General features: G+C 36.9%; 1 protein-coding gene across 3 annotated transcripts in view; it reads right to left on the bottom strand.

Moving 5' to 3' along the window:
* LOC133876014 (SH2 domain-containing protein B) overlaps positions 1-16,084 on the bottom strand; it is a 29,947-nt gene that overhangs the window by 5,926 nt on the left and 7,937 nt on the right. For all 3 annotated transcript variants that reach the window (XM_062314309.1, XM_062314310.1, XM_062314311.1), the window contains exons 4-9: positions 15,953-16,042; positions 8,324-8,401; positions 8,054-8,218; positions 5,756-6,124; positions 4,176-4,459; positions 3,267-3,429 (exon numbers count right to left, since the gene is read on the bottom strand). In XM_062314309.1, coding sequence (XP_062170293.1) covers positions 3,267-3,429; positions 4,176-4,459; positions 5,756-6,124; positions 8,054-8,218; positions 8,324-8,401; positions 15,953-16,042 — 1,149 coding nt within the window. The remainder of the gene's footprint in view (positions 1-3,266; positions 3,430-4,175; positions 4,460-5,755; positions 6,125-8,053; positions 8,219-8,323; positions 8,402-15,952; positions 16,043-16,084) is intronic.

The following is a 16,084-nucleotide window of genomic DNA, read 5'->3' as shown; positions in this document are numbered from 1 at the left end:
TTCATCCACCTTCTCCATAGCCCTCCTATCCCACATAATCAGAATCCCACCTGACGCCCCACTAGCCCCCATATAACACCAATCCACATGTTGACAGCCCCATAAACTTCGAACCACCTCTCTAGTAATGACTTCCATTTTTGTCTCCATCAAACACACCAAGTCAACCTTCCACTCTCGAATGAGCCCTTTAATACGCAATCTTTTATCCAGCTCATTCATCCCCCTTACATTCCAGGATAGTATTTTAGGCTTCATTAACACATGACAAACCCCTACCCTTTCCTCTCCTTCTATTAGATTGCTCCCCCTTCTTATCATAGTTAATGGAACAATCCAGCTGCTTAATCTCCCTCTGGCCTTTTACCCCTGAAACTGTGGTAACCATAGAGAATGTTGTGACTCGCATTTTTGAGTTCCTATGGGGCAAGTGCATGAATTCTGAAACTCTGAAACCATCGCATCCTACAATAAGAATAGTCTACAAAGCATCTTCAACGTGTAAACTACAAAGGTAGGACACTGCAAGTGCATGTAGAAACTAGAACATTATTATCACATTCTCCTGTTTTTCAGCAATTGGAACTGCTCGCTAAAATTCAATTTGTTAGTTACCATTTGAGGTCCTGGCATCGTCATGACTAGTAGGACATATTTGTGTTTTTATTCTTTTAACCCAATCTAATAATGAGGTTGATACACGTCTATACGCAACTTTATAAGTTCCATTGCCACCAAATAAAGTAATGGAATTCAACATATTACATGAGTACAAACAATGAAACCCATAAGGACATACATGGCAATAGATTCATGCTTCATCATTTATGATGATGCTTCCCTAAACTGAAAAATGACGAGCAAAGGCTGCTTGCGACAAACCAGAACCAGGTTGCCTAATAGTAACAGGATCTTGAGGTGTGTTCAATTTAGATGAGCTTGCAAACTCAAATATCATAGAGCTTTCTAGTCATAAACCAATCCATTTAAGATTAGCACATGAACTGCCAAAGCCTGCCTATATCTATCTTCACTAAAAACGGAAATATTAATTCAATCATCTATTATCCCATTTACGATTAGCACATGAACTGCCAAAGCCTGACAGATTTCTTCCATCCATTTTTCTTCTTTTTGCCCTTTTTTTTCATCTTCATCTTCATGTTCTTCTTCTTCTTCTTCTTCTTCTTCTTCTTTTTTCCTAGTTCTCTGCTTCACGTTTCTGTTGCAAGTTGCCTTGAGTGATTACTTCCAGTATTCGAATGTTGTTGTGAGGTGTATGAAGATGACGTGGTGTATTGTTGTCTTTATCACCTGCTTTTTGCAACTAGAGCTTCCACAAAAAGACACTAATTTTTGCAATTCTGGATGTTTGCAATTCTGCAGCATTCCTAATCCTAATTTAGAGTGTGGTGGAAATATTTTGTTGACAGTGTACCTTTCAATTGGAAGAAGTTTGCTTTTGACTTTAGCAAGTATGTAAACTTACTTTGTCCCGGCTTAAATTCCAGTTTATACAAGGAAACAAGGTGATTCAGTTGATAATGTAAAGAAAAAAAAAATTATAATCAGTTATCCAGTGCGAAAAGAGGGTCATTCAAAAGAAAAAGAGGTGAAAAAGGGATAAAGCTCTGCTATGAGGAATTGCTGGAAAAAATGAACCTAGAGGAAGTCATGGTGTACGTCTTTCAAAAGTTATATAAATGGCCTAAGTACCTTTTTTTTTTTTTTTTTTGAATCCATTTCACTAGAAAGCATAGAGAGGCACAATGTGTAGTATAATAATAATAGAAAGTCCCAAAATTCCGTACAACAAGAAAAAGTACTTAGTTTTTCAAAAAGACAATCATTTTATTAAGGACAAGTTGCAAATAATGTCAATATAAAGTATCAACAAGGTGGTAACAGGAACATGTGAGTTGTAATAGCAACCACTAGAATGTAACAGACCCCCTAAAAAAGACAGCACAAAAGAAAGGAAGTGATAAAGTAAATGTCTTAATAGTTTGGAGAACATCTGTCCAATTGAAGTCCCTAGAATTTACCTTAAAAAATCATTAGAAAATAGGGTGTGATATAAAATAAAAAAGTTGCAGAAATTCTCATAAAAGCTCAACCAAGCATGTAATTGAAATACTTTCCACTTTTCTATGATAGGTTTGTTTCCATTATCTTCATTTCTTGATTCTCCTGTTCTTCCAAAATAATTAACATTGATAGGACAATAAAGGGCAAATTGCATGTATACACAGGAATTGGTTAAAATAGATTATACACCTTAACTGAATGAGGGGACAAAAAAAAACCCAGGAGACATGCATCAAACATATCTTAACCTAACATAGCCCAGAAAAAACAAAATCTAATCGAATCATGACAATCAAAATAGCATAGCATCATTCACCATAAACTCCATACAACCACCATTTATAATTTCTGTCTTCGACAATCCCAAAAAAAAAAAAAAAACACACACACACACAGAGGAAGATGAAAGGATCAGACTGAATGGCAGAAAGTGAATTAGGAATTAACTAGGCAAACAACAAGCGACCATAGATAGATTAGATACTAGAAAACACAATGATAATACAAATCCTGAAGCCCAATGACAGCACATCACTAAGCTATGCAATATAACACATATTAAGAGAAGTAATACTTAAACGGAACGGAAAGCAAATAGAAAATAATCAGGATTTCAAAACTTAGAGACTAACAGATACATGAAGGATGCAGACCATATTGCTTACATGTTATATGAAACAGAGACAACAGAAGAAGCAAAGAAAGCGGCTGCACTGACACCATCTAACAAAATAGCAAAAACTGATTTTATTTTATTTTTTTTCTTACTTCTTTTTTCCCCTCTGGGACACAACATCCTAACAACTGATAAATCTTTTCGACACAAAAATAAAATAAAATAAAATCTCCCAATCCATTCTCATCTGTATGCAACACTTTCAAGTGTAAATCCATTATCTACACACACATATACATATATGTACATGTATCATATCTTGTAAAATTCATAATGCATATCTTCAGAATTGAAAGGCAAAATTAATTATAGAAAAGATGATATATGCCTCATCAATATCACCATAATGTCTCAAACACTTACATGTTTCGACGAGTACTCAAATAAATTGCTAGCTACCAATGTTTAATAGTTAAAAATTCATGACAATACATTGTGAGGAAAGAGAGGGTGGGAGAAGGGAAGAAAAGGAAGAAGAAGAAGAAGAAGAAGAAAAAGAAACCTGTTGTGTTAGAGATCTAGAACTGCAACAAGCAATCTTCATAAAGTGCTCTTCAATCTCAAAAACCACGTCCTCCCAACGAATTTGATCGTTGTTTTGTGAAATCGAATTCCAGGCTTTTATTCCTTCCTCTATCAATCTCTTTGCAATACTTATTTGGTGCCTAAGAAAAGAATGTTGTTACAAAAGAGCAAAGGTAAAGGGATGGCGGTGACCATTTAGTTTATCCAATAATAATCCCTTGGTAGGGAAGAAATCTGCCCTATTATATTTTAACAATTAGAAATGAAGACATAGGAAAGGGTGCAACGAACAATAAAAAAGTATATATGTATCCCAAGGCCAATTTGGACTTTGGCATAAGCGAGCTTCCTTGACTGGAAATAAGTTCTAGTTTCAAGCTCTCGATGTAAATTGTTTGCATTATGGTCATGCATGATGCTTTCTTTCAATCCAGCAGATACATAACATATGGTAAAAGGTGGACATAACACTGTCATTGTGATTTGAAACTTAAATAGGAAAACCCTGGGGCAAAACCAGTGAGGTATTGGTCAAACGAGTAATGATAGGCAGGAGCATTTTGCCCGGCTCCTGCCCGACTTTTTTAATAAAAAATTAATTTTTTTAATAAAAACAATTTTTGATGTGATATTAAAAATTATTTTTGATTAAAAAAATATCTTTTTAATAAAAAGGGGTGGGCAGGAGCCGGGCAAAATGCTCCTGCCTATCATTACTCTGGTCAAACTTATAGAGAATTTCTTAATGAAGATGCCAGCCAGATATTTTTGTCATTACAAACATCAACGGCAAATCATCGTGCCAAATGAGATATTATCATATGGCTACTTAAACTCAGTTTGGCTAGAGTCACTAATTAAGCAATGCTTTTTCTAGATTACCTACCGGTGGTGTGAACATCCCGAATAGAGAGACACCTGATGCGCAAATTCTGAAAGTTCATTGTCAGAAGCAGACAAAGCAATCTCCTTGAGAATAAAAGACCTCTCATTTAAGCCTGAGAGGGAGTATTTGAAAATGGTCATGTCTGATATTGGACTTCTTGTACTTGACATACTCTTAAAAGATGAATTTCCGTCTCCAGTACTCTCTGAATCAGATGGCGAGTCATCTACTTCTTCGAGTTTTTCAAGTCTTCCCTCCAAACTTGTCCCAAACTCATTTTCAACCTAATTAAGAGTAGTATTCAAATGAGACTAGTTTTTACTACATATATAAAGTCCCATCTATCTAAGAGAAACTTTAAGGTCATCATCCCAGAAAATGTTTCCAAAGGTATGTGTAGCATATAAGAATGGGAAAAAGACCATGGGATCCAGCACTTGCTAAAAGAGACAAAGAAATCAAAACCCAAAAGAAAGTAAAAGTAATATGAGTATACTTTGTTAACTACAGAATTCAAATTAATAATCAGGAAGATTCACAATTCCGAAATCGCAACCTGGATTGCAAGAAGAGGTACTGTAATATGCGGTAAAATAGGTTTAAGCTAATGATTCATGGTTGCAATCATACATACATAGATAGGGGAAAAGGCCAGAAGCCCCTGAAAATGACTGGCTATGATTATTCAGTACTCACATAGACTTGGGCACACCAATCTGGTTTGTATCTAATCCGTTTTCCACTTTTTTTCCCTCCCCCCCCCTCCCCTTTTTTTGTTCTTTTTGGCTTAACTATCCAATCATCAAGAGTATTGGACACATATCTCATATACAAACCCTTGTCGTGTCAAGTCTTGCATGAGTACATTGCATACAACAAGGTGTCCATTTGTTTGGAAAAAAAATTTAAAACTATTTTTGCTTCTCAAAACGCCAAAAATTATTCCCAAATATTAGTTATCCAAACAAATTTTCAAATGTAGCTTGCACGCCCGGCACACATGTTTTGGCCTTGTGTGTCCCCCAAAACTAACTCAATTTTCAAAACAATCCACAAAACTCTTTTCAAAAACCAAAACAATTCTCAAAAAATAACTAAACAAGTACTCATTTTTTCAGGTGTGGATGTTGCTTGTAATATATTTTTAAAAAAAAAATAATAAAAAAAAAAAAAGTTTGGCGGCCTGCTTAGTGGTGGGTGGCCACTGATCTGTCTTGCAGTCCTGTAGTGGCCACCAGATCACCACCACGGTGGTTGCCGCCAAGCGCCACAACCCGTGGAGACTAGCTCCAGTAGCTCTGTTTTCACTTTTTGTTTCTTTTATTTTTTCAAAACACTTGTCATTTTTTGTTTTTTAGAAACACTTCTCAAAACTTTACCAAACAAATTCTCTTTTACAGACTCTATATATAAACACTAAAAAATGTGGCCCCTACAAAAACAATTCTCAAAATTTTACCAAACTAACCTAACCACTTTTGCATCTCACATACAATTTTCAGTTCAATTGGCCTTTGATGGTCTATCAGTAGATGTTCTGATAAAAAAAAAAAAAAAAAAAAAAAAAAAACCTTTAATACCTGATTAGCTGTCCAGGCATGAGAGTTGCATTCCTCATCAGGTTGCTCCACGGTAGGGTCAATCTTAAAGGCTGCAGATATTTTATCATGTCCTGATCTAACCCGCTTTGATGATGGACAGGGTCTTGCATCATGTACAGAGTTGTGCTGAATTTCTAATGACCCCTCATCCATTCCAGATGATTGAGATAAATTGGGAGGATGGATTGCAGAAGTTGATCTTTTCCATGTCAAAGAGGATACTCGAGTATTACGGCCCCGTGATATACAACGAATTGGAGGGGAAAATGCCTCAAAGAAAGGATAACTTCCACTTTTCATCATGTGAAATCTGATTCGGAAAAGCCTATTATCACACTTTGACGAAAGCTGGAATTAAAAAAAAAAAAAGAGAAGTCATCGATGAATTCCAGTGGTACATAACCAACTGACCTGCACGTAAACCTTAGACTAAATTTGACCTCTGAGCAAAACGAAAAATTTGGAATGCTATTTCTATGCGTGCTTCACAAGATAGGGACCTTTTCCGTCATAACACACTTAAAGATGCTAATTCAGGGGAAGATTATCACCAAAGTCATTTGATCATATGAAAGACCACTTACTTTCCTGATAGACAAAATAGTTCTCAACGAATAGATATCAGTACTTTTTAAGGACAACCATACAGGGGATCTTGCATGGGCACCACATGCAAATGTGACTTTATCTCCTTACAATTAGGTAATATTTAAACCAGTTACGTGTGGACCATGCATAAGCAGATGATGACTAAAAGCAAGGTCAGCTACTTTGCCTTTAGAGTTATGACGATTTTGCCTTCATGAGCACAGCAATATATCCAATAAAAAGGAAACCTAAGATCCTACCAACAAAAAGGGTCTTAACAAAAGCTACAGATATTAATTAGATTTACCAGTCAAATATTCACACTAAACAGTGGATAGGCATTTAACATGAGAAACATTTTAAGATCCTAAACAAAATGATGTCACAATGCAAAGCAGACCAGAAACCAAAATATTCACTAAAAAAGAAACAAGATAAATACCATGAGTCACAATCACCCAAACACAAGTACATCCATTTTTGTCCTCTCCTTTCTCTCAGTGGTAAAGATGCATGCCCAAAATTTAAGCACCTTAATGAAAACAATTTTCTACGGCGTGTAGGAAATCCATTTTACCTCATATAAAGTGTTTCTTGTGATGACATAGTAACTTTTGTAAGTACGACAGTATGTGAACAGGGGTAATTTATCTGGGAATTGCCCACAATCAAATGTAAAACTTGCAGACTTGTAAATGATCGTATCATCATTATCTAAACTTTGTATTCTCACTGATCCCCTTGTCCTGCCCTATATAGTGGGCATATTTTAATTGACGTTACCACAACTTTTCCTCACTTGAGAAAAAAGATTCCATAAGATATGCCCATGCAATGTTCAAAAGGAAGACTAACCAATTGCATCATGTGACAAGTTGCACCATTAGATGGGCCCATTGAAAATGTCTACCTTGAAGATCGATTCTAATTTATCAACTCTTAACAGCCATAACCTTATAAAACATTGTATTGCTTGCGGCCCATCAAAAACGTATACCTTGAATATGGAAAGTGAAACTCATGGTTTGAGTTTCATGGTGCAACTGAATTAGTAAAAGAAAGAGAGCGTGAGTGGAGTTTTGAGTTTTGACACTTAACAAAGCATCAGGGATTAATGCATGAGGTGGAACTATTTTACCCTATGTCCATGCTGGACTTTCTATTTGAAGAACCAGCTGAGAACAAGGAACCATAAGCATAAGTGTTTTTTTCTTTTTCTTTTTTGGGATAAGGTGTCTAAACATAAAAGTTTAAAGTACTCGTTTTTTTAATTGCTTTATTCATTTCTTTACTGATTTTCTAATTGTTTTCTGGCTAGTGTCACTTTGATTCTTCATACTTATTTTAATATGTGAATAATATAAAACTAGTGAAGAATGTTTAATCCTTATAGTTGGAAATAATTTGTTTTATCTCATTTAGTTGCTACATATATGCAGTGATATGTTTTGACAGTACATATTTTTCATGCCATGAAACTTAAAAACCAGAACACCTGTATTAACCAAGACTACATTCATTCGAATGGATTCAACCAAAACACTAACTGAAACATTATTAAAAACCTTGTTTACCATGCATACAAGCAAGATGCTTATAAATCTTTCTACCAATTCTAGGGAAGAGAATTCCATATATGTTCACATAGGAAATGTCAAAAGTAACATTTTACATATATAATATTAGCACCTGAGATATCTTGAGCTTAAAGGATGCACGCCCCTGCAACAGTTTACTTGGTCTTTGACAAGAAGCATATTCAATTCCATCATAGCTAGCCAAAAGAGGAGCTTCCCCATCAGTTGTCTTCTCCACAAGTGCCCCATTGTCAGCATACAAAAGTGAAGCACCAACCTGTCAAAACAATCAATGTGTAAATTTGAGAACTAAAATTATTGCCAAAACCAATAAGTAAACATTATGGTGAATTGTATAATATGCAAATCCAGATAGATAAACCTCAATATCCTTGTTTACAGTCTGGCCCAAGGCATCTAATAAAACGACATCCAAAGCAAAGTTCCGGCGACAGGATGCCTGTGAACAGAGGCAATAATACACATTAGAGAAATCTTAGCATAGAAAAATTGGACAATTATAAGAGAGTAGACAATAACTTGTACAAAATTGTGCTGAAAAGGCATTTAACATGAGACAGAATGCAACTTTTTTGAGGTTGAGGTTGTAAATAGGTCTAAGATCAAGTTTTGGCATGACTTATGGTGTGGGGATCATCTATTGAAGGCAACTTTTCCGAAATTGTTTAGAATTGCTCGCTGTAAGGAGCTTTGGTGGTAGATTATATGCAGTTTTCTAACGAAAATCTTCAGTGGAATATTTCTTTAATCAGATTAGTGCATGATTGGAAGGTGGACTTGGTCATCTCGTTCTTTGATCTCTTGTATTCTCTCAGGTTGAGGCAAGGAGGCGGAGATAGAATCTATTGGATCCCTTCTAAAACGCAGACTTTCAAGGTCAGATCCTTTTATCATTGGTTTGCACTCCCGCTAGCTCCCCATTTTCATGGAAGAGCATTTGGAGAACTAAGGCTCCTTCTAGAGAAAAGTTCTTGTGTGGGCGGCTTTCTTGGCACTCTAAATTATGGAAATTTTTTAATGGCTTTTTCGACTTGAAATAAAAGTAACAAAGTAATCTTATTTTAGTAGGCATGTTTACCAAGATATCTTAGGCAGCATTTGACTATCACCTGAAAAGTACTTTTCTACCTTTAAAGACCAAAATGCAGAGAAAAAATATGTGTGTATATATATATATTCTGAAAGCAAAAGACAAAGAAATTGCTTTTAATTCATTCAAAAAAAAAAATTCTTTTAAAAGAAAAAAATTTATACTTTCAAAAGCTTGATGGAAACATGTTAATTTTCAACTTCATCCTTCAGGAAGTTCCCTATCTTGACAATTTTGTTGTGACCCATGAGAGTTCCACACTATATTTGTCAGAGTTACCAAACATACACTTCACTTTTATTAATTTCACTTCAGCAGAGAGTAATGAAATTCTTAAAAGTTTCCTTCTTGAAACAAAAGCAACAAATCAAACCAAATGGGGCCTAAGATCTGAAAAGCCTGCATTTTTTTCTTTTTTGAAAATGAGAAGGCCGAAGCAAAAAGTCAAACCAGAAGGACCTTTAGTAAATCATGTTCACAAAGGCCAAACTTTTAGGCAAATGAATCAGTTATTTAAACAATATTTCCTCCTTATTCTACATGATGCTTCTCACAATCAGATTGCAAATGCACAAAGTTCTTTCATCAGATTGCAAACTTGAACAGGAGATACAATTTCATAGAGTCATTGTCTGTAAATGGCTCAGTTTCTTCAGATCAACCTGTTATTAGAGATCATATTGTTCAGTTTTATGAGACCTTATTTTCAGAACAATATAATTGGCGGCCTAGACTGGATGATCTTGCTTTCAACTCCTTAGATGCAGAGGAGACCTCTCGGTTAGAGCTTCCGTTTGAGGAAAGGGAGGTTGTAGAGGTGGTGAAAGGTATGAATAGAGATAAGGCTCTAGGTCCTGATGACTTTTCCATGGCTTTCTTCCAAGACTGTTGGGATGTGATCAAGACCAATATCATGGGGGTTTTCTCTGATTTTCATGCTCCTGGCAAATTTGAGAAAAGCCTCAATGCCTCCTTCATTGCCTTAATCCGGAAGAAGTTTGGGGACGATCAATCTCAAGGACTTCTGGCCTAGTACCTTGTGAGTGGTGTTTACAAGATCACTGCCAAAGTCCTTGCTAACAGAATGAGTCATGTTATGGAGAAGATCATCTCAAAGCCTCAGAATGCTTTTGTTAAAGGTAGACAAATTCTGGACTCGGTCCTCATTGTTAGCGAATGCTTGGATAGCTGTATCAAGTCTGGTGTGTTTGGGGTGCTTTGTAAGCTAAATATTTAGAAGGCTTTTGACCACATCAACTGTAAGTTTTTATTGTACATGTTAAGTAGATGTGGCTTTGGGGAGAAATGGGTCTCATGGATGGCACATTGCATTTCCTCGGTGTGCTTCTCCGTTTTGCTCAATGGCTCGCCGACTCGCCGTCCCGTTTCTTCAGTAGTTCATGTGGGCTGAGACAGGGCAATTCTCTATCCCCCCTTCTGTTTGTAGTGGTCATGGAAGCTTTGAGCAAAATGTTTACTGCTACTGTAGACAGGGTATCTCAGGCTTCTCTGTGGGTTCTAGGCTCCATGTGGTTAATATCTCTCATTTGTTATTCGCGGATGATACTTTGGTTTTTTGTGGGGCCAACATCGATCATCCTCACTATCTACGTGCCCTCTTACTTTGTTTTGAAGCTGTTTCTGGCTAAAAAATTAATATGGCCAAATCTGTCTTGGTTCCTGTGGGAAATGTGGATAATGTAGTTGAGTTGGCTAACATCTTGGGTTGTGGGACTTTCTCTCTGCCCCTGAAGTATCTTGGTATGCCCCTAAGGGCTTCTTTCAAGGCCAAGTCTATTTGGGATGGCATTGTGAAAAAGATGGAGTACTGATTGGCCAGCTGGAAAATGATGTATTTGTCTAAAGGCGGCAAGGTCACCCTTATGAAAAGCACTCATTCCAATCTACCTACGTACTACTTGTCTTTTTTCCCAATTCCTGTTTGTGTGGCCAATCGTATTGAGAAGCTTCAACAAGACTTTTTATGGGGAGGGATAGGCAAAGAATTTAAATATCATCTAGTTAACTGGGCCAAGGTTTGTTCTCCAACCTCTGAGGGAGGGTTGGGGATCAAAAATTTGAGGATGTTTGGTGGACTCCAAATACGGCAGTTCTTGGGGTGGGTGGCGTTCTTTTGAGTCAACAAAAGGCTTTGGGGTGGGGGTGAGGAAGTTCATCAGCAAAGGTTGGGATTCTGACGGGGGACAGAAACTAAGATTGTTCTGACACCGCATGATTGCAACAGAAACTATGAATTGAAGATAGAAAAGAGAATTCAGGAAAAGAGAAAATAACAAATAGGGAAGAGAAAACCCCTAACTGACCCAAATAAGTAAACAAAGAAATAATTCTGAAAGACTTAAAATTTAATTGATACTTCAAAACTTTTTTTTTTTTTTAATAAGTAACTGATACTTCAAAACTTGATTCCAAAATAATACAAACATGCCTTTATATAGGCAAAGTTTGAGTATTTTCCAAGCATAATACTTGGAGAAAAAGAAAGAAATGAAAATACAAAACATAACCGAAAAGTTAGAGACAAAGTAAGATTCTTGTACAGAAAGTAAAATATATTATTTTAAAAATAATCTTCAAATATTCTATATAATTCTTAATATTTTTGGGCTGATCTTATTCAATAAATAATTTTTAAATCTTATATCTGATTTTCTCCTGCATCAGTCTCACCGGGTTGTAAAGAATTCGCCCTTGAATTCGAATCATCTTTGCCTCGATCTTTTGGATGTCCAATCAATTCATTTCATGAAATAATCTTCACAAGCTCTTGATTGCTTGTCATAAACTCACTCTCTGTAAAAATTTCCAAAAATTTTCATTTCTTTCTTGACCACGAAAAATTCAAATTTCTTCTAAACATACTATAAAACAAACGTCAAGATTTTCTTTAGGAAAGTTTGACAGAAAATTTTCAATCCCAAGAAAATCAACATAATTAATTTTCTAAAGACCCCATTGAGATATTTCACTCTTTGGGCTTTCATTAAACATAAGATTATCCACTTTTTGTTCAACATCTTGACCATATGACAAAAAACTTACCTCTATAAGATCTTCATCATTGATATATGTATCATAAGTTGGTGGAGAACTCTAATCTACAAAACATTAAGAAGAATCTTCAACATCTTCTTCATGTTGAAACTCTTCATCCCAACAACGTTCTTCCCGAACTAGAACAGGATTGTGATACGTGTTCTCGAAATTGCGACCGTCAATATCGCGATACATCTCCATGTTTTGCACTACTAGGCGCTGGGTTAACTCCGGAACCTACCTCTGCAAGTCTTCCATCATTACGTCTTGTACACTGTGTTCATGGTAGGAGACTTCCTCATTCGAAACCTGTCTACGCCAACCACGACCACCAATCATGAAAACTGATGAAAATTCACCCCAAGAAGACGCTTAAGCTCTGATACCAACTAACGCGGGACAGAACTAAGATTGTTCTGACAACGTATGATAGCAGTAGAAACTATGAATTGAAGATAGTAAAGGGAATTCAGGCAGAGAGAAAATAACAAATAAGGAAGAGAAAACCCTTAATTGCCCCAGATAAGCAAACAGAGAAATAACTCTGAAAGACTTTTTTTTTTTATAAGTAAAAAGACTTTATTAATGAAAGTGTAAGACGCCCCTAGGTACACAGGCAGTATACACAGGAAAAACCAAAGCTAACCCACAAAAACCCAATAGTACCAACAAGAACAAAACAACCCACCACCCACCAAGGCGCACAAACCTAAAACAAGTGTGCCTTGCCTTTCCTACTCCTAGAGGGATCTTTCGCATCACCATAATTGATGGAGCTATGCAGGTTTAGAAGCTCCCATTTTCCTTTAGACTTTTGGCGCGCAATCATTTTCTCCCGCTGAAACTCTTCTTCCATGGCATCCCTAATTGCCAAGGCCTCCTCCCCAAAAGCCCCTTCCAATGCCCAATCCAAGGGCAAACCATCCCAATAATCATCTTCCTCCTCTCAAACTACGATCTCCCCATTATGATCAAAACCAACAGGCCAACTCTGAGATTGGGAGAATCCATTTCCCTCAACGGAAAAAGGAAAGATGCCGCCACTCGGAGGAGAGGAAGGACTAACCACCCCAACGTCCTTGACCTCCCGCGGCAAAACGGGAGGGACAGAAACAATTGGGGGAAGATTGAGAAAACCTTTCCTAAAAAGCCCCTGTTTAGCTGGAGTTTGAGCCTTCTTTTTCGCATGAAACTCTCCAACCGTTTCCTTAAAAAGAACAAGTTCTGCGGACAGCTTTGAGCCTATCAAAGAGTCAGATAACAACCCATCATTCCATACCACAGTCTGCCTTACCCTGATCTCCCTAGCCCTCCTGTAGTATTGCTTAAATAAGCGACTTTGCAGCAAGGGCGGGGAAGAACAAAGCTTCTTCCCCAACTCAAAGGCCCCTGAGAGAGAATGAGAAGAAGAGACGGAGAGCTCTTCACCACACAAAAGCCCAGACAACGCCGGAGGAGCAGCCAAAGTAGCCGGCGACAGCATTTCCGCAATCGGCAAAGGTGGGCAGACGAACGGAGGAGCCGACTCAACCATAGACGACCCACCCCCAGATCTGTCTCCGCAAAACTTGATTCCAAAATAATACAGACATGCCTTTATATAGGCAAAGTTTGAGTATTTTCCAAGCAGAATACTTGAAGAAAAATAAAGAAATAAAAATATAAAACATAACCGTAAAGTTGGAGACAAAGTAAGATTCTTATACAGAAAGTAAAATATATTATTCTAAAAATAATCTTCAAATATTTTGTATGATTCTTTATATTTTTGGGCTAATCTTATTCAAGAAATAATCTTCAAATCTTATGTCTGATTTTCTCATGCATCAGATTCTTTCTCTAGCTTTACTAGATTTGTTGTGGAGGACGGATCTAGGATCAGCTTTTAGCACGATTTGTAGTTTGGGGGCACGGCTCTTAAGGTATCTTTCCCAACCCTATTTGGTATCGCTCGAGTGCAATACGCCTCTGTTGCGGACAACTTAGAGTTTTTGGGTAGTGCCAACCAGTGGAACGTGAACTTTACTAGAGAGGCACAGGATTGGGAGGTGGATGATTTTGCTTCTTTTTTCTAGGCACTACATTCAGTTAGAGTGGGAAGAGACAGAGAAGACAAGTTGTGGTGGGTCCCCTCTGAAAAATTTTTGTTCAAGGTCAAGTTCTTCTTTTGCTCATTGGCCTGTTTTGGAGGTAGCCGTTTCCCTTGGAAAAGTGTGTGGCTCACTCAGGCCCCTTCAAGGGCGGCATTTTTTTTTTTTGTGGTCAGCGGCTCTTTGCAAGATTCTTACCCTGGATAATCTCGGGAATCGGCATTTTATCACGATAGACAGATGCTACATGTGTAAGAAGACTGGTAAGTCCGTGGATCATCTTCTTCTTCACTGCGACATGGCTTCTGCTTTGTGGAGTTCTCTCTTCAGTCGTTTTGGGTTGTCCTGGGTTATGCCAAGACAGGTTATCGACTTGCTGCTTGTTGGTAGTCCTTTGGAAGGCTGAGTACAACGGTGTGGAAAATGGCGCTTATTTACCTCTTTTGGTGCCTTTGGAGAGAAAGGAACAATAGAAACTTTGAGGATTTGGGAAGGCCCTTGGAGGAGATTTATCCTCTTTCTACCATACGCTGTACCTTTGGACTACAGCCTATGTGTACCCTGTCTTTTATCTATGATGTCTTTTTTGCTCGTTTTTCTCTTTCTATTTAGATGTTTCCTTTGTGTACTCCCAGTGTACTAAGAAGCGTCCTACGCTTTCAATAAGATTGATTTATTACTTACAAAAAAAATCAACTGCGTATAGTACATGGACTAAACACTAGTTCTCAAAAACAGCGTCCAGAATCCAAGTTGAAGTTCAGCTTCCCAAGACTAGAGCTCCTAAGATCAATTGCATTCTGAGGATGGAGGCAAATAAGATAAATAGAGCCATATGTAAAATATCTCCAAAACCCATTCACATTCCCGTTATCCATAAATTCAAGCAAACACACCCAATAAACCCCTTTTACCCATAAACACCATCCATCTAATTGATATGGTGCAATGAGAAACCAATGTGATTAATTTACAACCAGTCAACCGTAGTCATGAACAATTTCTATTCTCAAAGCTACTAGCTACACAGTAGAAATTCCAAAAAGATTAATGTTTTATGAGGATTAGTGATTCACATTTTATTAGCCAATTATTGTTTAGAATTCAGTTTGATACATGAAATAGATGTATCAAAAGGACTAGAACAATGTGGTGCAATGAGAAACCAATGTGAGAAAATGGAAGAGTTAGAAGCTAGAATCTCATGAGGAAATAAAGATGAAACAAAAACTAAAAACAATTACTTGAATAAGTTTGCAAGAAAATTCTATAACATTCAATGAGCCCAAGCACACTACAGGTCGAGACGTGGTTTATCAATACATTTTCCTTAGCATCAGAACCATGCAATGCTCTCTCACCAATTCCTAAATTGACAAGATTGGGTGTTTTTCTTTTCAATAGATGTAAGTCAAAGATTTCCTTTTAATGCACAGGGACTACACAAAAACGTCAATGTAAGTAATGGACCTAGATATTGATTGTAATATGATGAAAATGGCTAACATATTAAAGCTACAACATTTAACAAATCAATTTGAAAAATATCACGATGACATACATAGAAGTTGATGTAGGGATGAATATTAGATGCATCTCAAAAGATACACAAGTTTATATACCATAAAAAATAATGTGAAAGGAAAACATAAGGAATCGCTCCAAATATGATTCCATTTCAAAAAAAAAAAAAAATTGATGCATACAAAACATGACAAACCAGGAAACATGCCACATAAAATATCTCTCTGACCTTGCCACCAATAATACTCCAAACACCATCGCTGCCTACTTCAATTTCAGAGGCAGATGAATTATCAATAGATAATTTTAGAGGCACATCCTGCCATCAGACATTGTATTTGTCATAAAAAAAAAAAAAAAA

This window comes from Alnus glutinosa, chromosome 8, assembly GCF_958979055.1.
Source record: "Alnus glutinosa chromosome 8, dhAlnGlut1.1, whole genome shotgun sequence".
Lineage (NCBI taxonomy): Eukaryota > Viridiplantae > Streptophyta > Magnoliopsida > Fagales > Betulaceae > Alnus > Alnus glutinosa.
The sequence above is the reverse complement of the archived record's forward strand: the minus strand, read 5'-3'. Positions and strand labels throughout refer to the sequence as shown.